The sequence below is a fragment of the Anas acuta genome, chromosome W (assembly GCF_963932015.1).
Source record: "Anas acuta chromosome W, bAnaAcu1.1, whole genome shotgun sequence".
In the NCBI taxonomy this organism is placed as follows: domain Eukaryota; kingdom Metazoa; phylum Chordata; class Aves; order Anseriformes; family Anatidae; genus Anas; species Anas acuta.
This window is the reverse complement of record NC_089016.1, coordinates 2,383,253-2,406,217: the sequence shown is the minus strand read 5'-3', so window position 1 is coordinate 2,406,217 and position 22,965 is coordinate 2,383,253. Positions and strand designations below refer to the sequence as shown.

Below are 22,965 nucleotides of genomic sequence, written 5' to 3'. Positions count from 1 at the left end.
GTAAGGAATTGGCTTGAAGGTCACACCAAGAGAATGGTGGTCAATGGCTCCATCTCCAAGTTGGAGGCAAGTGAAGAGAGGTTTACCTCGGGGGTCTCTCCAAGGACTGGGACTACTGAAAATCTTAATCAATGAAATAGACAGTGGGACTGAGTGCACCGCCAGCAAGTCTGCAGACGACATCAAGCTGAGAGTGCAGTTGATTGAACAGAAGGAAGAGAAGCCATTCAAAGGGACCTGGACAAGCTTGAGAAGTGGGCCCAATGTTAACATAATGATGTTCAACAAGTCCAAATGCAAGATTCAGCATTTGGACCAGGGCAATCTCAGCCATGAGTACAGACTGGGAGAAGAAATCATTCAGAGCAGCTCTGCAGAGAAAGGTCACTCATGGAACAAATACTTTTTCAGATATGAGGTATGATAGTGCTGGAAAAGAGTTTCCTTCCTCCATGGACGGAAAATACATTAGTGATTGTTTTGGTCTATTTCATACTGGATTCCCCTGGAGGCCCAGGGACTTGTCAAGAGCTCCCTGTGCTGCTGAGCTCTGCTCCTGGGCTCCTGGGACCAAGGGGAGCTCCTAGCAAGCGGGCAGCACTGCAGAGAGACAGCTCTGCCCAGGAGCAGCTCCTCTGCACAGCACAGCAGCAGGGCTGGGGGCACTGCCTGCAGGGGACAAGGGTGGCTGAGAGAAGGGAGGGAGATGTTAAAGGCAGCGTGGAGGGGGGATGCTGAGAGCTCACTGCAGGAGAAATCTTCACAGCTCTGAACAGGGTAAGTCTGTGGCTGCAGGGCAACAGAGCTGTTGTTCCTGGTGCCATCTCCAGATTTGCTGGCAAATCCTGCAGCCTATGGGAGCTGTCAGGGGGACTCTCAGTGTTTTTTTGGATAAGAGGAAAATGACAAGGTCCAAAGCAGGGATTACCTTCCAAAGCTGTCAGAGGGACAGGACATGAGGGTTCCTTCTTGAAGGGCAGGCTGCAGGCTGTGCACCAGGGGTGCAGGCAGGGGTGGCCAGGGCTGTGGTGCAGAGCAGGGTCCCTGCTGTGCCCCAGGGGCTGTGTGCTGGGACAGGGCCTCTGCTGCCTGCCAGGCTCAGCACTCAGCCTGCCTGGGGAGCTGCCTAGGGTGCTGCGGGGAGAAGCTGTGGGTGGAAGGAGCCCCCCCCCGGCAGGGCAGGAAAGGGCAGGGTCCTGCTGGTACACTGAGGCTACTGTCTCCCAGAGGCTGCTGCCTGGGGAAGGCTTCTCACAGCTACACAGCACCACCAGAACATTTCAGAGCAGACTTCTCAAAGGAAAGTTCAGAGGAACAGTTTCTTGAAGACAATTATTTTGTGCTTTGAGATTTCTCCTCCTGCTTTGTGGGTGGCAGTTAGAGATGGAATTTATTTCTCCATTTTGATGAAGGCACTGAGCAGTTATTGCAAGTTATTGTAAGGTCTTTTAGGTCTGAGCTGCTCCATAGCCTTTGAAAACATGGAGATATCCCTGAAAATTACCCTGGGACAGGAGGTGTCTACAAGGCAGATGTGAGTACACTGTGGATGGGATGGGTCTGTGAGCCATGGCACGGAGGAGATATGGGGACAGGGAAGAAGATCCCAGCAGGGACAGCTCAAGCTTTATTTTAAAATGATAGGCATGGTGTCATTGAGTAGGGAGGGTAGGAGAATGAGCTCACACATTTCTCATTCGTCTCTGGGGACAGTGATTTCTTTTAGAGAAGCAGGCGGGTTGCTCAGGGAAGTTAGCCTAACTTTTCTCTGTTTTTTCCTCCATGGACAGGCAACCAGGCCCAGAGGCAGCAAATGTCCAACAGCAGCTTCCCCACAGAGTTCCTCCTCCTGCCATTTGCAGACACACGCGAGCTGCAGCTCCTGCACTTTGGGCTCTTTCTGGGCATCTACCTGGCTGCCCTCCTGGGCAACGGCCTCATCCTCACAGCCATAGCCTGCAACCACCGCCTCCACACCCCCATGTACTTTTTCCTCCTCAACCTTGCCCTCATCGACCTGGGCTCCATCTCCACCACTGTTCCCAAAGCCATGGCCAACTCCCTCTGGGACACCAGGACCATTTCCTATGCAGGTTGTGCCACCCAGGTCTTTATGTTTGTTGTCTTTCTCACAGCAGAGTTTTCTCTCCTTACCATCATGGCTTATGATCGGTACATTGCCATCTGCAACCCCCTGCACTATGGGACAATAATGGACAGCAGAACTTGTGTCAACATGGCAGCAGCTGCCTGGGGCAGTACTATTCTCTATGCTGTGCTGCACACTGTCAATACCTTTTCCCTTCCCCTCTGCCAAGGCAATGCCCTGGACCAGTTCTTCTGTGAAATTCCCCAGATCCTCAAGCTCTGTTGCTCAGATGCCTACCTCCAGGAAGTTGGGCTTCTTGTAGTTAGTGCCTGTTTATTATTTGTTTGTTTTCTTTTCCTTGTGCTGTCCTATGTACAGATCTTCAGGGCTGTGCTGAGGATCCCCTCACAGCATGGCCGGCACAAAGCCTTTTCCACGTGCCTCCCTCACCTTGCTGTTGTCTGCCTGTTTCTTAGTACTGCCACATTTGCCTACCTGAAGCCCTCCTCCATCTCTTCCCCTTTCCTTGATCATTTGCTGGCAGTTCTGTACTCAGTGGTGCCTCCAGTAGTGAACCCCCTCATCTACAGCATGAGGAACAAGGATCTCAAGAATGCAGTTAGTAAACTCGTTTTGGGGAGGTTTTATGGTACTCATAAAGATCCCTTCACTCTCCATTGATGAATCTCAATACATCCCTGCCCAGGCTTCTGTTTTGGTCATTCTAATTACTGTTACATACTTTTTTTCTTTTTTGTCATTATGTCTGTTTTTGCCCTTTGCATTCTACATAAATGTTTTTATTCCCCCCACTTCTATAAATGAATGAACCAGTTCTGTCCCATATGGAGGCTGCATAAGTGTGCATTTAACACTGTGAGTGAGTCAGTGAAGACTCTCTCATAGCATCTCTAAGAAAATGGAATTGCCCCAGTGCACCTTCTGAAGGCTGGGCTTTCCTTCCCAAACAAGTGCCAAGAAAAGGCCCAAAGCATTGCTCCCCAGAAGGGTCTGTTCCTGCTTCTGTTCAGGAGGGAATTATCATTATCACATTGTGACCTGAGAGAGACCTAGGGCTAGATTTAAGAGTCACACATGGGTGTCTGCTGACAGCAGAGGCAGGGAATGGTCACTGCATTACATAGCCAGGGCCGTTCCCACATGTGACCCGTAGGTGATGTCCTTCAAGAGGGGAATCTGGAACTGCCTGCAGAGCCCAGGACACCTCCAGGGACAGCAGAGCATGGCGTGGGCAGTGTCTACAGCTCCCATGAATGTGAGAGATCTCCCACTGTGTGCTCAGCCACTGGGAAAGAACTAAAGCCAGGTATTCACAGGGAACCTACGACTCTGCAGTCTCAGAGAAAAGAGTGGCACCCAGCAGGCAGAGGGAAGGGGAGCTGGGGAGTGATTCATTTCCCCCTTTGTGAAGTACCTCTGCCTGGTCCAGCCCAGTGATCCTGGCTGTCTGCTTCCCACCATGACTAGGACAGCCATGCAGATTCACCCACAGCACCACAGCCCATTTGCCCTGCACAGCAGCACCGCCAGCTTGGGCATGTACTTATGGGGAGCACGGGGACTCTGGTGTAATGACCACACAGACACCAGGGTTCTTTAAGGACCAGTAACTGTTACTCCTTTATTGATGACAGCTCTCCTATTGATAACATGACTTGAACTCTCTTATTGAGGACAGACTCCCTTCTTATACCATTTGCTCTACAGCAGTACTTTTCCACTACTTGTCAGTCAACAACTTTGCCTGGCAACAGCAAACACCCAGCAACTTCCATGTCTTAACAGCTGGAGAACAAGCAGTCTGAGACAGCAAGGTGTCTCCTGAATGACACTTCTTTGTTCCTTCTAAACACTTTACATTCCTCATGGTCTCAGTCCAATGTTATCACCAACCATGGGTCTTGTCGACCCCCATGGCCACACTACCACAGGGGACAGCCATTCCCCTGTGCCCAGGGGGAGCTGATCTTTGAAATCTGACCAGCTCCATTCTTCTGCTGTCATCTGTAGCTATACTGGGGGAACAGACACCAAGACGGTGGATCAGCACTGGGTCATGGGCCCAGAGATTTTCTCGGTAGCCAGCTGCAGAAAGCACTGACTAACCTGATCTACCTATAGAGCTATCACTGCTCAGAGAAGATGATGGTAGTGGACACCTCCAGAGCTTCATTCTGACTCAAGGAAAAAGGGGCTGGACTATGGAGTTAGAGTGTGTGACAGTCCTGTGTTTTGAGGCCTCTGAGGATGGTGTTTGTAATTCCTGCTCCTCAAGGGTGCCTGGTGAGTGGGGTAATCCTCAAAATGAGATTCTTCCCAGTGAGAACCTGAAGTACAGTTGGTGCAAGGATACTACAGAAAAGTTCTCAGAAACACTGTAAGACATTCCAGAATGACTGAATCACAAATTAGTTGGAGCTGGAAACAGTCTCTCTCCATGTTTATTGTAAGCCCCCTTGTTTGAAAACCAGAGTACGGTTTCCTGTAGAATTTTGGACTACAAAGCTGATGAAGGGCCTGGAACATAAGTGCCTTGAGGAGCAGCTGAGGGAAGTGGGGTTGTTTAGTCTGGAGAAGAGGAGGCTCAGGGGAGACCTTACTGCTCTCAACCACTACCTGAAAGTAAGGTGTGGGGAGTTGAGGGTCAGTCTCTTCTTGCAGATAGCTTGCAATAGGATGAGAGGGAATGGCCTCAAGTTGCTCCAGGAGAGGTTCAAGACAGAAATTAGGAGAAATTTCTTCTCAGACAGAGTGGTTAGGCATTGGAACTGGTTGCCCAGGGAGGTGGTGGAGTCACTGTCCCAGAGGGAGGGGAGGTGTTAGAAAATGTTGGATGAGCTACTTAGGGACATAGCTTAGTGGGTAATATTGGTGGTAGGGAGACAGTTGGACCAGATGATTTGGAGGTCTTTTCCAACCTTGCTGATTCTGTGATCCTATGACTCTCTATTCTAGGTCAGACAAGCCCAACTCTCTCAGCCTCTTTTCATGGGAGCATTGTTCCAGCCCTCTGATCATTTCTGTGGATGTCCTCTGGACCCAGTTGAAGTCCTAGGTCCTAAGACTAATGAGTGTGTTGTGCCCGGGCCACACAGATGGATGCAGTACTCCAGGTGGGGTCTCTTGAGAGATTCACGTCCCTCAACCTGCTGGTTATGCTGCTTTTGATGCAGCCCAGGATATGGTTGGTTTTCCAGGCTGTAAGTGCATGTTGCTGGCTCATGTCAAGCTTTTCATCTACTAGTACTCCCAAGCCCTTCTCCATAGCGCTGCTCTCAATCCACTCATCACTTACTCAGCACTAATGTTTGGATTGCCCTGAGCCAGGTGCAGGACCTTGCACTTGCCCTTGTTGAACGTCATGAGGCTTGCACAGGCCTATCTCTCAAGCCTGTCACGATCCCTCCAGATAATATCCTTTTCCTCCTGCATGTCAACCGCACTGCCCAGTGCTGGGAATGGTGGTTGTGAGGGGCTGCTCTGGGACCACCGCCCTTGGGGCAGCATCTGCCAGGGTGTCCAGAGAACAAGGGCAGAGAACATCATAAAAAACAACAGATATTTATAGATGTATATATATATACACACATATGTGCCTATCACCATATTAATATTTGGTATTCTTTGATATATTCTATTACATATTGATATATTATTTGGAACCACTCTGATGGCAGGGTTCAGAACAGTTGACTCTGGTTCAACTTGTGGTGGAGAAAAAACCCCAGGTGCCTTTGCATGGGGCTGCTCTCCAGTATCTCTTGCCAAAGATGAGCCAAAGACACCACCAGGAAGGAGGAGACCTTGCCACCACTTCCCCACAGGTTCTGGAGCAATTCAGAGGGTGTTGGTGCAATGGGGACAGTGGGGAGTGGCCAAGAAGATGAGCCTGATGCCATCTTGGCCGCTGCATGCCAGGGGGCAGTCGGCAAAGTGGTGTCTTATGCTGTCTTTTCCAAGCACCTATGGCTCAGCTGGGCCCACAGAATGAAGCCTCAAAGCAGTCTGATGCTCTGGGGTCCGTGGAGTGGAGAGCTGCACTAAAATGGAGTAGCCTTCCATGTGCAAAAGTCACAAGCTGCCCCCTCCTGCGGGAGCACGGGCCATCACCATTGCTGTTCATTAGTATTGTAGTATTATAATACTATCACAACTGATTGTTCACTAGTATTTTTCCATCCTGGCCATGGTTCTGAGAAGGCAATTTTGGAATTTTCCACTATGACTGCTCTTCTGGTACCTCCCTGAATGTACACTTCTGGTACTCCTCAGAGCCTGGGCTGCAGGGTCTGAGATGTGATCAAGGAGTGCCTGTTCTCACTCAGCTGTCTTAACTGTTGCTTAATGGAGGACTGATGTGACAGGAGGTAATTCTGAACCATAGCTCAGCTGGGCAAAAGCTACTCCAGCACCCTGTTCTCCAGTCACTCTATCTTTAAGAGGAAGCACTTGACTCGTGGTCAAACTCAGATTCCTTGCCACACTGTTCTTGGTCTCCAGTGTGATCCACCCTTTCCCCATGAGAGATTTCAAGGGGAACCTGTCACATGCTGCCCTGCCAGGGAGGAGGTTGAGGGTGCACATGGACTTGGGAGAGGACTCAGTGAGGACAGCTGACCTGAACTGACCACAGGGATATACTGTGCCGTAGGATGTCATGCTCAGTAATTAGAGCAGTGGGGAGAGAAGGAGGAGGGGGCATGTTCAGGGTAATGGTGTTTGTTTTCCTGAGAAGTCATTACATGTGATGGATGCTGCTTTCTTGGAAATGGCTGAAAATCTGCCTGCCAATTGCAAGTACTGAATGAATTCCTTGGTGTACTTTAGGTATCAATGTCAGGAAGGAAATTCAAGAGGTTTAATTCCACATCATCGAGAAGAAAAAGAGAGGGGGAGAAATAAATAAAGCTCTATTGTCTGGTTTCACAAGTTCTCTGTTAGGAAAGGGAAAGTCCTACAGCGCATGGGATGTGAGATTTGTTAAGTGATCCCTTGGGAAGCTCATTTTGTTTGTTTGTTTGTTTGTTTTTGCCTCCTCCTGGAGGCAATTTAAGGCACATGCAGGACAAGGAGGTGGTCTGTAGGCCAGCCCACCCAGGAGCAGTGGGTGCAGGTGATGCCCTGCACAATCCCTCAGGTTCTCACTTCAGTGCCTGGTAAAATTGTGGAGAAGATTGTTCTGGGAGCTAGTGAAAAACACATAAAGGACAACGAAGTCATTGGTCAGAGCCAATATGGGTTCACTAGGGGAAGGTCATAACTAATAAACTTAATTTCCTTTTCCACAAGGTCACCAAGCTAATTGACTAAAGGAATCTAGTCAATGTAATCTTCCTGGATTTCAGTACAAATTTCAGTACTGTCTCTCACAGTAACCTTCTGGACAAAATGACCAGAATACAGTTAGAGAAAGGTGTAATAAGATAGGTGAACAGTTGGCCAATGGGTCAGGCCCAGAAGGTTCTTGTAAATGAGGTTATATCAGGCTGGTGGCCAGTCACTAGTGGGGTTCCACAAGACTCCATTTTAGGACCAGTCGTCTTCATTTTTTTCATAAATGATTTGGATGAAAGACTTGAAGGTTTTTGAGCATGTTCAGGGATGACACCAAATTGGGTGGAGCTGTTGACTCTATTGAGGGTGGTGAGGCCTTGCAGAAAGATCTGGACAATTTAGAGAGCTGGGCAATCACCAACCACATGATGTTTAACAAGAGCAAGTGTTGGATTCTGCACCTGGAAAGGGGCAACTCTGGTTATACATACCAACTTGGGGACAAGATGCTGGAAAGCAGCTCCACAGAAAGGGATCTGGGGATTTTGATCAACAGCAATCTGACCAAGAGCCAGCAGTGTCCCTTGGCTGCCAGGAGGGTCAACTGTCTCCTTGGGTGCACCAAGAACAACATTGTCAGACAGTCAAGGGAAGTGGTTGTCTCACTCCACTCTGTGGCTAGAACCTAGAGCTGGGAAAGGTGGTTGCGAGGAACTGCTGTGGGACCAGTGCCCTGGGGCAGCATCTGCCAGGCTGTCCCCTGTTCTGCTGGTCCTCTCTGTCTCTGCCCAGAGGCCAGCCCAGCCTATCCCCTCCCCAGCTCTCCAAATCTCCCTGTCCTCTTCCCAGCCCAGCAATCTCTATGGGTGCTGGAAACCAACAAGCAAGAGCAGAATCATCCATCACTACCTTAATGCTCATCCTGGGACTCTGATCTCACCCCGACGTGTCCACAGAGAAACAAAGTAAGGAGAATCGCTCAAGTCTATTCCTTAGTAATATCCGTGACTGCACTTTTGGGAGAATCACAGAATCACAGAATTTCTAGGTTGGAAGAGACCTCAAGATCATCGAGTCCAACCTCTGACCTAACACTAACAGTCCCCACTAAACCATATCCCTAAGCTCTACATCTAAACGTCTTTTGAAGACTTCCAGGGATGGTGACTCCACCACCTCCCTGGGCAGCCCGTTCCAGTGCCTAACAACCCTTTCAGTAAAGAAATTCTTCCTAACATCTAACCTAAAACTCCCCTGGCACAACTTAAGCCCATTCCCCCTCGTCCTGTCACCAGGCACATGGGAGAACAGGCCAACCCCCACCTCGCTACAGCCTCCTTTAATGTACTTATACAGAGCAATAAGGTCACCCCTGAGCCTCCTCTTCTCTAGGCTGAACAAGCCCAGCTCCTTCAGCCGCTCCTCATAGGACTTGATCTCCACACCCCCCACCTGATTCGTCACCCTTCTCTGGACCCGCTCAAGCACCTCGATGTCCTTCTTGTAGCGAGGGGCCCAAAACTGAACACAGTACTCGAGGTGCGGCCTCACCAGAGCCGAGTACAGGGGGACGATCACCTCCCTAGCCCTGCTGGTCACACTGGTTCTGATACAAGCCAGGATGCCGTTGGCCTTCTTGGCCACCAGAGCACACTGCTGGCTCATATTCAGCCGACTGTCCACCATCACTCCCAGGTCCTTCTCTGCCTGGCAGCTCTCCAACCACTCCTCTCCCAGCCTGTAGTTCTGCTTGGGGTTATTGCGCCCCAGGTGCAGGACCCGGCACTTGTCCTTGTTGAACTTCATACAGTTGACCTCAGCCCATCGGTGCAGCCTATCCAGATCCTCCTGCAGAGCTTTCCTACCCTCGAGCAGATCGACACACGCACCTAGCTTGGTGTCATCTGCAAACTTACTGAGGGTGCACTCAATGCCGTCATCCAGATCATTGATGAAGATGTTAAAGAGGACCGGCCCCAGCACCGAGCCCTGGGGGACGCCACTAGTGACTGGCCTCCAACTGGACTTGGCTCCATTCACCACAACTCTTTGGGCCCGGCTATCCAGCCAGTTTCTAACCCAACGAAGCGTGCGCCAGTCCAAGCCAAGAGCAGCCAGTTTCTTGAGGAGAATGCTGTGGGAGACGGTGTCAAAAGCCTTGCTGAAGTCAAGGTAGACCACATCCACAGCCTTTCCCTCATCCACCCAGCGCGTCACTTTGTCGTAGAAGGAGATCAGGTTCGTCAAGCAAGACCTGCCTTCCATAAACCCATGCAGGCTGGGCCTGATCGCCTGCTTGCCCTTCAAGTGCCGCATGATGACTCCCAAGAGGATCTGCTTCATGAGCTTCCCTGGTACTGAGGTCAAACTGACCGGCCTGTAGTTCCCCGGGTCTGCCCTCCGGCCCTTCTTGTAGATGGGCGTCACATTTGCTAGCCGCCAGTCAGCTGGGACCTCCCCCGATAGCCAGGACTGCTGATAAATGATGGATAGGGGCTTGGCCAGCTCCTCTGCCAGTTCTCTCAGTACCCTTGGGTGGATCCCATCCGGCCCCATCGACTTGTGCACATCCAAGTGCCGTAGCAGGTCACCAACCAGTTCTTCGTGGATGGTGAGGGCCACATCCTGCTCCCCGTCCCCTTCCACCAGTTCTGGGTACTGGGTATCCAGAGAGCAACCGGTATTGCCGCTAAAGACTGAGGCAAAGAAGGCATTGAGCACCTCCGCCTTTTCCTCATCTCTTGTAACTAAGTTTCCCCCTGCATCCAGTAAAGGATGGAGATTCTCTCTAGACCTCCTTTTTGTGTTGATGTATTTATAAAAGCGTTTTTTGTTATCTTTAACGGCAGTAGCCAGATTGAGCTCCAGACGAGCTTTGGCCTTCCTAATCTTGTCCCTGCACAGCCTCGCTACATCCTTATAGTCCTCCTTAGTGGCCTGCCCACTTTTCCAAAGATTATAAACCCTCTTTTTTCTCCTAATCTCAAGCCACAATTCTCTGTTGAGCCAGGCTGGTCTTCTTCCCCGCTGGCTCATCTTTGGGCGCATGGGAATAGACCGCTCCTGCGCCATTAGGATTTGCCTCTTAAAGAGCGCCCAGCCTTTCTGGACCCCTCTGCCCTTCAGAACCGCCTCCCATGGGACTCCACCAACTAGTGTCCTGAGCAGCCCAAAGTCAGCCCTCCGAAAGTCCAATACAGTGGTTTTACTGGTTCCCTTCCTGGCCCCGCCAAGAATAGTGAACTCCACCATTTCGTGGTCACTCTGCCCAAGACTGTTCCCAACAATCACGTCCTTCACCAGTCCTTCTCTGTTTGTGAAGAGAAGGTCTAGCAGGGCACCACCCCTGGTAGGTTCACTAATCAGCTGCGTCAGGAAGCTATCTTCCACGCTCTCCAGAAACCTCCTAGACTGCTTCCTCTGGGCTGTGTTGTGCTTCCAGGATATGTCAGGGAAGTTGAAGTCCCCCACGAGTACAAGCGCTGACGATTTCGCAACTTCTGTCAGCTGCCTGTAGAACTCCTCATCCGTCTCCTCATCCTGGTTCGGCGGTCTATAGCAGACCCCGACCAGGACACTAGCCTTGTTGTCCCTGCCGATCCTAACCCAAAGGGACTCGATCTTGTCATTCCTAGCCTTGAGTTCTACAACATCGAAAGACTCTCTAATATAGAGAGCCACACCGCCACCCCTTCTGTGCTGCCTGTCCCTTCTGAAGAGCCTATAGCCAGGCATCGCAGCACTCCAGTCATGAGACTGGTCCCACCACGTTTCCGTGATGGCAACCAAGTCGTAGCCTGCCCGCTGCACGATGGCTTCCAGCTCCTCCTGTTTATTACCCATGCTGCGTGCATTGGTGTAGATGCACTTCAGCTGGGCCTTTACCTTATCCTCCGGCCTTGCCATTGCTCCCCCTGGCACAGCCCCAACAGTCCTTGCTTCAGCCCCATCCCCCTTCTCACCTAGTTTAAAGCCCTATCAATGAGCCCCGCCAGCTCCTGGCCCAGGATCCTTTTTCCCCTAAAGGATAGGGACCCGTCTACGGCCATCAGACCAGGTGCTGAGTAAACTGCCCCATGGTCGAAAAACCCAATATTTCTGCGTAGGCACCAGCCCCGGAGCCACGTGTTTAACAGGTGGGCTTTCCTTGTCCTCTCAACGTCCTGTCAACGTGGGGATGGACGAAAATACTACCTGCACTCCTGCTCCGTCCACTAACCGTCCCAGCCCCCTAAAGTCTCTTTTGATAGCCTTCAGGCTTCTGTCATCAATGTCATCACTACCTGCCTGGACTATCACAAGAGGATAATAGTCTGAGGGGCGTACCAGGTTGGGGAGCTTCCTTGCAACGTCCCTGACCCTGGCCCCAGGGAGGCAGCAGACTTCCCTACGGGTAGGGTCAGGCCGACAAATAGGGCCCTCTGTCCCCCTAAGGATAGAGTCTCCCATGACAATCACCCTTCTTTCTTTCTTGGTGGAGGCAGTCCTGATGCGTGGAGTCGACCTCCTCGCCCTAGGCATCCTCCTGGGAACACTTTCTATCTCTTCCTCAGTTGCTGGTCTCTCAATCTCCAGGGCCTCAAACCTGTTTTGTAAGGGCACCTGGGAAGGTGGGGCCGGAAGGGGAGGGCGTCGCCTGCCATGTCGCGCAGGGACCTGTCTCCACTCCTCCTCAACTCCCAGATCCCCTCCCTCTGTCCGACGGCGACAGGGCAGGGTGTCCACCCCTGTTTGGGGGGTCTCACCCTCGTACCTCTCCTTGAGGCCCTGCAGGGAGTTGCTCCAGAAGTCTATCTCCCGCTCACATTCCCTGATGGCCCTCAGCCTCTCCACCTCCTCCTTGAGCTCCGCCACCATGCGGATCAGGTCATCCACTTGCTCACATCTCACGCACACAGCGTCTCTGCCTCCCGCCGATGGCAGCAGCAGGCTCTGACACTCCCTGCATCCAGTGACCTGAACCGCTGCATTCTTTGATGGGCAGTCGGTCTGGGTGTGTACCGACCTCCTGCAGAGCGCTCCGTGCCTTGTGGAGACCATTATCGCCTAGCTAAAGACCGTCGTTAAGAAGCGTTCGTGTGGGCGGGGGTAGCTCTCCGCCCTTCCTGCTCGCCCTGCCTGCGCGAACTGCCGCGCTAACGTCCTCGCCACTCCCTTCTGACGCGCCACGCCCTGTTTGCCCATCCTGTTTGCCGCGCTCCTGGTCGCTCGCGCTCCCTAGGGGCTGCTTTTGAACGGCCGGGGAGGGGGCGCTTGCTGGCTCCGCCTTCGCCTCGTCAGCCTCCCTCACGAGGGCTGCCGGGTCCTGGCGGCTCCCTGAAGTCGGCTCGATGCCGGAAAGTTAGCCCTGCCTGGCCCGATCCCCCGCTCCGCTGCAGAACGCGTCTGCCCCGGAGCCGATCGCCTCGGCAAATGGCCAAGAAGAGCTGAGCCTTAAGGCACTGCCCTCAGCACATCCCCTTTTATGCTGGAGATGCTGGTGCAGAGCCAGCTGTGCTAGAGAAGTGCCCCTGGCCTGTCCCTGCCTGTAGACACCGGGCTGCAACACATCAGCATGGTGAGCAAGCGACAAGAGCAATCAGTCCTCACAGCAACACAAGGGTTTAGAAGGGAGGTGAAGGAGAACAGCTCGGGAAAGACCAAGCTGTCTGGCTCCCAGGCATTGCTGCTGTGCCAGGACTCTTTTTCCCTCTACTTCTACACACATCCAAGTGTCCCTGCAGCTCCACAGTGGTCTCAAAAGAAGGATCTCAGGAGAACAAGACACTGTAGGGACGTTCCTTTTATTAAAATATTCAGAAAGCCTGGATCCTTCTTTACACCAAGTCCCTGAGTAACATGAAACAAGTAGACACTGAAATGGAAGGTGACGAACAATCATATTTCTTTGTTAATAACTTTATCACAAGGAACGTAAAGAAAAAAAATATATAAATAAATCAATAAACAGAGAAAAAATAAAATTTGGGCCAGTAATGTGTTACGTTATGAGTGATCTGCAGAAGATAGGTATTACATTGCTTCTGAAAAGCATCCAGTCATCACTTTCCATACTGCCTCCTTCAGCTCCTTGTTCCTCATGCTGTAGATGAGGGGGTTCACTGCTGGAGGCACCACGGAGTACAGAACTGCCAGCAAAAGATTAAGAGAGGAGGAGGACGTGAAAGGGGGCTTCAAGTAGGCAAAAAAGGCAGTGCTGATGAACAGGGAGACCACAGCCAGGTGAGGGAGGCATGTGGAAAAGGCTTTGTGCCGGCCCTGCTCTGAGCGCATCCTCAGCACAGCCCTGAAGATCTGCACATAGGACAGCACAAGGAAAACAAAACAACCAAATGCTATTAATACACTAAGCATAAGAAGCCCAGCTTCTCTGAGGTAGGCATCTGAGCAGGAGAGCTTGAGGATCTGGGAAATTTCACAGAAGAACTGGTCCAGGGCATTACCTTGGCAGACGGGGAGGGAAAAGGTATTAGCAGTGTGCAGCACAGCATAGACAAAAGTAATGCCCCAGGCAGCTGCTGCAGTGATGACACAAGTACTGCTGTCCATTATTGTCCTGTAGTGTAGGGGTTTGCAGATGGCGACATAGCGGTCATAGGCCATGATAGTGAGTAGGTAAAATTCCGCTGTGATAAAGACAGTAAATATAAAGACCTGGGTGGCACAACCTGCATAGGAAATGGTCCTGGTGTCCCGGAGGGAGTTGGCCATGGCTTTGGGAACAGTGGTAGTAATAGTGCCCAGGTCGATGAGGGCAAGGTTGAGGAGGAAGAAGTACATGGGGGTGTGCAGGCGGTGGTTGCAGGCTACAGCTGTGAGGATGAGGCCGTTGCCCAGGAGGGCAGAAAGGTAGATGCCCAGGAAGAGCCCGAAGTGCAGGAGCTGCAACTCGCGTGTGTCTGCAAATGCCAACAGGAGGAACTCTGTGGGGAAGCTGCTGTTGGACATTTGCTGCCTCAGGGCCTGGTTGCCTGTCCTTTGGAGGAAAAGAGAGACATATTAGAGAGACTTCTCTGAAGAAAACTTTCACCATGTACCACTGAAAACTCCTCAGAAAGACTCACTACCTCTTCCCTGTGAGCTCTGTATTTTTTCTGTCCAAGCATGCCTTGATGATGAGGCATAATTATATGTTTTCAGGAGGAATCCATACTGCTTTACAGTATCTAGTAAAGTGTACCAGAGACGGATCTCCGGTGCCCACTGGCCAGAGACATTTCCCTGTTTGCAGGTGCTGAACAGGACATCCAATAGTCTTTCAAGAAACAGTGAAGGTGGTGTTGGTGCTGTCCATAGGCTAAAGGGTATGGAGTGAAATGGTGACCTTCCTCAAAGACCTACAGATCAGTGTAATGGTCTCTGCGCTTCAGTCTCTGATACAAACCTGACAACTCCATTATCATCCCTCTGGTTGCCCTTCAAAGTAGGAAAGCAAGACCAGAGAACCCAGAGAGTGCCTTCCCTTCAGATACTGCAGATGTTGATTTTCCTTGTCAAGAATGTCCCCCAGAGATGCCCCTAGGGGTGCTGTGGAACTGTGATCAGCCTGCACCAGCCAGCAGCCTCTGGGCACCAGCAGGACACTGCTCTACCTTGTTTGGGGGAATCCTTCTACCAACAGGTTCTCCCCACAGCACCCTTGGCAGCTCCCCGGGCAGGCTGAGTGCTGGGTCTGGCAGGTGGCAGAGGCCCTGTCCCGGCACACAGCCCCTGGGGTACAACAGGGACCCTGCTCTGCACCACAACCCTGGCCACCCCTGCCTGCACCCCAGCTGCACAGCCTGCAGCCATCCCCAAAAGAAGAAAACCATCATCCCCTGTCCCTGTGACCGCTTTGAAAAGTAATCCCTGCTCTGGAGCTTGTCATTCTTCTCCTGTCCAAAGAAACTCTGAGAGTCCTCCTGACAGCTCCCATAGGCTGTGAGATTTGCCAGCAAATCTGCAGATGGCACCAGGAACAACAGCTGCATTTCCCTGAAGCCAGAGACTTACCCTGTTCAGGGCTGTAAAGATTTCTCCCACTGTGAGCTCTCAGCATCCCCCCCCCCACACACACACTGCCTTTAACATCTCCCTCCCTTCTCTCAGCTGCCTTTGTCCCCTGCAGGCAGTGCCCCGAGCCCTGCTGTGCTGTGCAGAGGAGCTGCTCCTGGGCAGAGCTGTCTCTCTGCAGTACTTCCCGCTTGCCAGGAGCTCCCCTTGGGCCCAGGAGCTCGGCCCAGCTCAGCAGCACAGGGAGCTCTTGACATGTCCCTGGGCCTCAAGGGGAATCGACTTTGAAACAGACTGAAGCAATCCCTGATGCTTCTTCCCTCTATAACTTAAAGAAACTTTTCCAGCACTGTCATTCCTCATACAGGAAAAGTATGCGACCCAGGAATCACCTTTCTGTGCCCTGGTTTTAGGCAGGATACCCATCCAAGGACAGAGAGGGATCTCCATCCCCCCTCCTGAGGGAAGAGTTTCAGCTGAGTCAAGCAAGGCATTTGCAGTCCAGAAGCTAGGAGGGGGCTCAGCTGTCTCCCATGCCTCACACAAGCCCACAGGAGTTGGGATTCACAGAATCACAGAAGCATCTAGGTTGGAAGACACCTCCAAGATCACCTACACCAACCTGTGACCTAAAATTAACAAGTCCTCCACTTAACCATATCACTAAGCTCTAAATTGAAACGTTTTTTAAACACCTCTAGGGATGTCAACTCCAATACTTCCCCAGACAGCCCATTCCAATGCCTAACAACCCTTTCAGTAAAGAACTTTTTCCTAATATCCAACCTAATATCCAACTGGCAGAAGAGCTGACTAAGCCACTCTCAATAATTTATCAACAATCCTGGCTATCCAGGGAAGTCCCAGATGACTGGTGGCTAGCAAATGTGATGCCCATCCACAAGAAGGGCTAGAGGGTAGACCGGGGAAACTATAGGCCTGTTAGTTTGAGTTCAGATAACTACATTATTTTAAATGTCATTGCATGGTACTTACAGAGCAACCAGGCGATTAGGGCCAGTCAGCATGGATTTATGAAAGGCAGGTCTTGCTTGTTGAACCTGATCTTCTATGACAAAGTGATGTGCTTAGTGGGTGAGGGAAAGGCTGTGGCTGTGGTCTACCTTGACTTCAGTAAGGCTTTTGACACCATTTCCTACAACATTCTCCTGAAGAAACTGGCTGCTCATGGCTTGGACTGCCATATGCTTCATTGGTTTAAAAATTTTCTGGGTAGCCAAGCCCAAAGAGTCATGATGAATGGAGTTAAATCCAGTTGGAGGCCGGTCACTAGTGGAGTCCCCCAGGGTTGAGTACTAGGGCCATTTTTATCAATGACCTGGATGAGGGGATAGAGTGTGCCCTCAGTAAGTTTGCAGATGACGCCAGGTTAGATGCATGTGTTGATCTGTTTGAGGGTGGGAAGGCTCTGCAGGAGGATCTGGATAGGCTGGACAAATGGGCTGAGGCCAGCTGCATGAAGTTCAACAAGGCCAAGTGCCGGGTCCTGCACCTGGGGCACAATAACCCCAAGCAGAGCTACAGGCTGGGAGATGAGTGGTTGGAGAGCTGCCAGGCAGAGAAGGACCTGGGAGTGATGGTGGACAATCGGCTGAATATGAGCCAGCAGTGTGCTCAGGTGGCCAAGAAGGCCAACAGCATCCTGGCTTGCATCAGAAACAGTGTGGCCAGCAGGGCTAGGGAGGTGATCGTCCCCCTGTACTCAGCTCTGGTGAGGCCGCACCTCGAGTACTGTGTTCAGTTTTGGGCCCCTCGCTACAAGAAGGACATCGAGGTGCTTGAGCGGGTCCAGAGAAGGGTGACGAATCAGGTGGGGGGTGTGGAGATCAAGTCCTACGAGGAGCGGCTGAAGGAGCTGGGCTTGTTCAGCCTGGAGAAAAGGAGGCTCAGGGGCGACCTTATCGCTCTCTACAGATACCTTAAAGGAGGCTGTAGTGAGGTGGGGGTTGGTCTATTCTCCCACATGCCTGGTGACAGGACGCGGGGGAATGGGCTTAAGTTGTGCCAGGGGAGTTTTAGGTTAGATGTTAGGAAGAACTTCTTTACCGAAAGGGTTGTTAGACACTGGAACAGGCTGCCCAGGGAAGTGGTGGAGTCACCATCCCTGGAAGTCTTTAAAAGACATTTTGATGTTGAACTTAGTGATATAGCTTAGTGGAGGACTTGTTAGTGTTAGGTCAGAGGTTGGACTACGTGATCTTGGAGGTCTATTCCAACCTAAATAATTCTATGATTCTGTGATGCTGCGAAAAGCTTGTGTGTTGAGATAAAGACAGTTTAATAAGTCAGAAAAGAAAGAGAAAATAATAATAATAATGATGATAATTATATATTTTATGATGAATAATAATAAATATCTTTATTACTATTACAGAATGTACAAACCAAGTGATTCTCAAGGCACTTGCTCAACACTCATTGACTAATACCCAGCCTATCCCAAAGCAGCTTTCTCCTGACCCTGGCCAGCCTGCAGCAGGATCTGCTCTGCAGGCCTCTTGACCTTACCTTTGTTTACGACAAAGTCATCTTTCAAAAGGATTTGAACTATGTTCTTTCTGAAATACTTCTGCTGTGTTATCCCACTCAGTGAAGCCATCAATGGACTGCAGGTGTTCAGAAGCTTCCCTCTGTTCCAGAACAGTCTGGATCAGTCCATGGCAAATGGCAGGGCTGTGTATCCACCCCTGGGGCAGTCAATTCTAGGTGTATTGGACACCCCTGAAATGAAAGCAAACTGTGGCCTTCACACTGTTGTCAAAGGGCTAGATAAAAAATGTATTCGTGATATCCATTGTGGCTTAGCACTTGGCTGCCTTTGACTCCAGTTCGTATTGCAGTTCTGGCATGTCCAGCATGGCAGCACCCAGTGGTGGAGAGACTTCATTCAGGCCACAGTAGTCTACCACTAGTCTCGACTTAACATTATACTTTCACCCTGGCCATATGGGACTATTAAAGTGCGAGTGAGTCTTGCTGATCATTCCTTGGCTCTCCGGTTGATGACTTACATTATGGATGGAATCTGGGTGTCTTGGTTAGAGCAATAATGCCTCAGGTGCACTATTGTGGTAGCAATGACCACCAGTTGTTCATCAATCTTCATGAACCCAAATCAGCTGTCACAGTAGTTGGAGTGGCTGCAGGACCTTTGGCATGTGTTGGAGTGGTTGCAGGGCATAACACAGGGGTTGAAGTGGCATTGATTGAGTCTCCATAAGCAAAGGTTGACTCCCAGCATGTTGACTTGTGTCTCTTTGGAATGGCCGTCGTAATCACACTACTTTTTCAAGGGTTTCTCTAGATTTTTTGAATTCTGGACTTGTTCAGGGGTGAATTTCCAAAGCATTGGAGGTGTTCACTGCTACAGGTACCTGCCCATATCCTCCCTCAATCCCTGCCACTCCTAACTCTCTTGCCTCTAGACAGATCTCTGGATGTCATTCTTAAATAATTGTCTGATGTTAAACAAAAGCTGAAACATATTCATGAGACATAACAATACGATCATGCTGGTTTGACCATCCCAAGGATACTCAAATCTTTGCAGAGCTATTGGGAGTATCCTGGAGGAGAAGGGGGAGATGAAGGAGAAAGGGAGAGTTAACAAGTGGGGAAAAGCGTCCCCCTCTTGTCCTCTCCATGTCCCTGTCTACCAGTTCTGGGGGCTGAGTATCAGGAGAACAACTGGTGCTGGTGCTAAAGACTGAAGGAAAGAAAGCATTAAGTACCTCAGCCTTTGCCTCATCTCTTGTCACTATGTCTACCCCACCTACAATATAGGATGAAGATTTTCCTTAATCCTCCTTTAAAGTATTTCTATAAACAGTTTTGATTGTCTTTGACAGTAATAGATGGATTGAGCTCCAGCTGGGCTTTGACACTTCTAATTTTCATCCCTGCACTGTATCATAACATTTTGGACACAACTCTGGAAAAAATGGCAGCACGCATGACAAGGAAGCACAGAAAAGTTGGAACCTGGCAGCCTGCAATCGCTTACCCTTCTGAGACTCTGTGTTGCAATTCCATTCAGCTGGTTACTCCTGTATTACCCAAACTTGCCTGCAACTCCTGACGCTGCTCTCTTGTCAGAGATAGCACAATCACGCAAAGGTTGAACCGTCTGCCTGCAGACTTTAACAGCTGGAAGAATGGAGCGTCAGTGTGGGGGAGCCTTGAGAAACTTCATGGATTTGCCTACAGAAACCTCTTGACATTTACAAGGAGAAGAGTCTAGTCCTGCACCAGTGGAAGAGGAGCTCCACACATCAGGGCAGCCTGGGACCCTGCTGAGTGAGCAGTGCCCAGGAGGAAGAGGAGGGCCTGGGCACCACCATGGATGCCATACGAGCAATGTTGCCTGCTCACCATGAACCAGGCCAGATTCCTACAGAGCTGCCTTACAAGGAGTACGGCCACCAAGAAAATCTCAATTACCAGACTCATCTCAGACACTGCATGGAAGAGGGTCTACAGCCAGCAGGGAAAGAAGTGGAGGTGTGAGAGTCCCAAGGGCTGCATGGGGTGGAATGGAACAAGGGCTGTGGCAAGGCTGAAAGTCCAAAGAGGATCAAGTTCTTTGTGTCCATGGCTATGGCTGTTGTCACTGTCACTGAGGCCTATGAGGAGACAGCTTATCACTAAAGTGCCAGGGCCTCATTGCCTCCTGACACCCAGCCATGAACCAGGCAGAGGTCGTACCACTGTCCTGCACTTGGCAATGCACATCCCCATCTCCTACTGTCCCGGGAAGAGCCCTGAGCAATGTCTTAAGGGAAAGGATCTCTCTTCCCAGAGGCCATGGGTCAAGGCTCAGCTTTTGTGCTTGGTGAAACATATTCAGTTTTTCCAAAGATCAGTGTCAATGTCACATTGCCTTTGTCTCCTTGGCCTCACTGCCTCCAATGTTTGTTTCTAATGAGCTCCAAGGGAGGCTATGTCAGTCCTGGCCCTCAGGGGGAAACTGCAGAAAACTTGCATCTGACTTGGACTTCTTGAGAGAGTTCTTCACTTTCCACTCAGTGTCTGAGGTTCATGAGCTCATCACCAAAGCCACCAGAGGGGTGATTCCACTGCCTTGGGCTGGGCCTCTGCTGCTGAGCTGGGTTGGGCTCCTGGGACAGAGAGAGCTCCTGGTAGAGGACAGAAAGACAGCTCTGCCCAGGAGCAGCTCCTCTGCACAGTGCAGCAGGGCTGGGGGCTCTCACTGCAGTTGACACACTGAGAGGACAGAAGGAGAGAGGGGATGAAGGCAGATGGGAGTGGGAAGATGCTGAGAGCTGCCTGCAGGAAAAATCTGCACAGCCCTTTACAAGGTAAATCTCTGGCTGCAGGGCCATACAGCTGCAGGTCCTGGAAGGGTCTTCTCCTGGGTCTTGTTTCTGGGAGGGCAGTGGGCAATGCAGTAGGCTTTGAGATTCCTGCTGGGTTGCAGTGCAAGGTGAGGAAGTCTGGCAGAAGACCCTCGGAGTGCCCTAAGGCAGGTGCCCCCGGTCAGCCCAGAACACCCTGCCCTGGCTGGCCATGCTGGGCTCTCTGTCAGCTGCCCCGTCGCTCCTGCAGCCATGGAGGTGCCCCTTGGCAGAGCCCTGTTGGTGGCAGAGTGCTGCAGGGCAGCGCTGAGCACAGCCATGTGGGATGGGGTCTGTGAGCACGGGAAGGGGGAAAGAAGAGGTGGGCGCAGAGCAGCAGCACCCAGCAGGGACAGCTGCAGGCAGCAGAGAGAGGGGGATTCGGCCAGAAGGAGCTGTTGCCAGAAATGCCGTGGCAGGGGGGATTCGGGCACCACGCGGCCATGCGTGGGCTCCATGTTGTCTATGCTGTCCTGCACACGGCCACTACATTTTCCCTGCCCCTCTGCCAAGGTAATGCTGTGGACCAGTTCTTCTGTGAAATCCCACAGATTCTCAAGCTCTCCTGCTCTGATGCCTATCTCAGGGAAGGTCAGCTTCTCATCTTTAGTGCCTGTTTAACCATTGTATGTTTTGTCTTCATTGTGCTGTCCTATGTGCAGATCTTCAAGGCCGTGCTGAGGATGCCCTCTGAGCAGGGCCGGCACAAAGCCTTTTCCACGTGCCTCCCTCACCTGGCCGTGGTCTCCCTGTTTCTCAGCACTGTCATGTTTGCCCACCTGAAGCCCTCCTCGATCTCTTCTGCATACCTGGACTTGTTGGTGTCATTTCTGTACTCGGTGGTGCCTCCAGTAGTGAACCCCCTCATCTACAGCATGAGGAACCAGGAGCTCAAGGATGCCTTGAGGAAACTGATGTGTTGTTGTGTTTCAGAATCAAGAACTTTCCCTTCATCTTCTTCATATGACTGATAATGTAATGCATTTCAGGCACAAGATGAGTTCTGGTGTTTTTTTGGACATTTTTAATAGTCTGCAGAGCAGCACCATCTCAGGGCTGTATGGAATGGGAGTTGCATGGTGAAGGGGTGCAGCTCTGTCTGTCCAGGCCAGCACAGATGTACTCAGCTGCAAATTGTCCCCTGGGAGATTGTATGTCTCAGGAGAAGAGCAACTCCCTGTTTGTGTGCAGTGGAGATATGGGGAGAGAAACCCTTTGCTACTGGTGCCATCAGCCACATTGTATGCACACAGGAGAGATGAACACAAAGGAGCACAAAGGCCATCAGTTATTCCCACATATTTCATGAAGGCCAGTGGGGCAAGATAGTGTCATGAGGCCAAGTAACGTCTCCTGGGAAGCCACCTGAGTGCAGTCCTGGGATGTGATTCCTTGAACCGAGGTCCCTGTGCCCGTTCCTCATGCCTTGGGGCGTCTTAGAGGAGGGCAGAGCAGGAGAAAGCACTGCAGGGCTGAGGTGCCTTCCAGCCTCTGGCAGTGGCTACAGGACCAAGAGGGACATTGCAAGCACTGCAGTGCACTGCATGTGGTGTGCAAGTCAGGGACTCTATGACATTTGGAAAAGAGGGTGGGCCACTCAGGAAGACTATAAGGATGTTGTAAGGCTGTGCAGGGACAAAATTAGAAAGGCCAAAGCTCACCTGGAGCTTTATCTGGCTACTGCTGTTAAGAATAACAGAAAATGTTTTTATAAATACATAAAGATGAAAAGAAGGACTAAGGAGAATCTTCATCCTTTGCTGGATGTGGGGGGAAACTTAGTGACAAGAGATGAGGAAAAGGCTGAGGTGCTTAATGCCTTCTTTGCCTCAATATTTAGTGGCAAGACCAGTTGTTCTCTAGATACCCAGTATACATGGTGTATTCTCCCATGTGCCTGGTGACAGGACGAGGGGGAATGGGCTAAAGAGGTTTAGTTTGGATATTAGGAAAAACGTCTTTACTGAAAGGTTCGTTAGGCATTGGAATGGGCTGCCAAAGAAGTGGTTGAGTCACTATCCCTTGAGGTCTTTGAAAGATGGTTAGATGTAGAGCTTAGTGATATGGTTTAGTGGAGGAGTTGTCAGTGCTAGGTCAGAGGTTGGACTAGGTGATCTTGGAGGTCTCTGCCAACCTAGATGATTCTGTGACTCATGTCTCTCAACAGCCCCATGTGTATGAGGAACTGATTCAGACATAAGCACCTCACACAGC

The 22,965-nt window shown here is 51.0% G+C and overlaps 3 protein-coding genes across 4 annotated transcripts in view; 2 read left to right on the top strand and 1 right to left on the bottom strand.

Moving 5' to 3' along the window:
* The window catches only part of LOC137847136 (antigen WC1.1-like), a 155,490-nt gene that overhangs the window by 31,557 nt on the left and 100,968 nt on the right, over positions 1-22,965 (bottom strand). The gene's annotated exons all lie outside the window — the stretch shown is intronic.
* LOC137847094 (antigen WC1.1-like) overlaps positions 1-22,965 on the top strand; it is a 433,117-nt gene that overhangs the window by 374,417 nt on the left and 35,735 nt on the right. The gene's annotated exons all lie outside the window — the stretch shown is intronic.
* Positions 1,814-21,722, top strand: LOC137847328 (olfactory receptor 14A16-like). Its single transcript, XM_068665614.1, has 2 exons — positions 1,814-2,476; positions 21,423-21,722. The coding sequence occupies exons 1-2, from the start codon at positions 1,814-1,816 to the stop codon at positions 21,720-21,722; spliced, it is 963 nt and encodes a 320-aa protein (XP_068521715.1).

Bases quoted from the DNA above. Each gene is read 5' to 3' on its own strand.
- LOC137847328 (XM_068665614.1), top strand. From the start codon at position 1,814: ATGTCCAACAGCAGCTTCCCCACAGAGTTCCTCCTCCTGCCATTTGCA. The intron at 2,477-21,422 runs GCTGTGCTGAGG...CAGATCTTCAAG, and splicing joins CCTATGTACAGATCTTCAGG to GCCGTGCTGAGGATGCCCTC.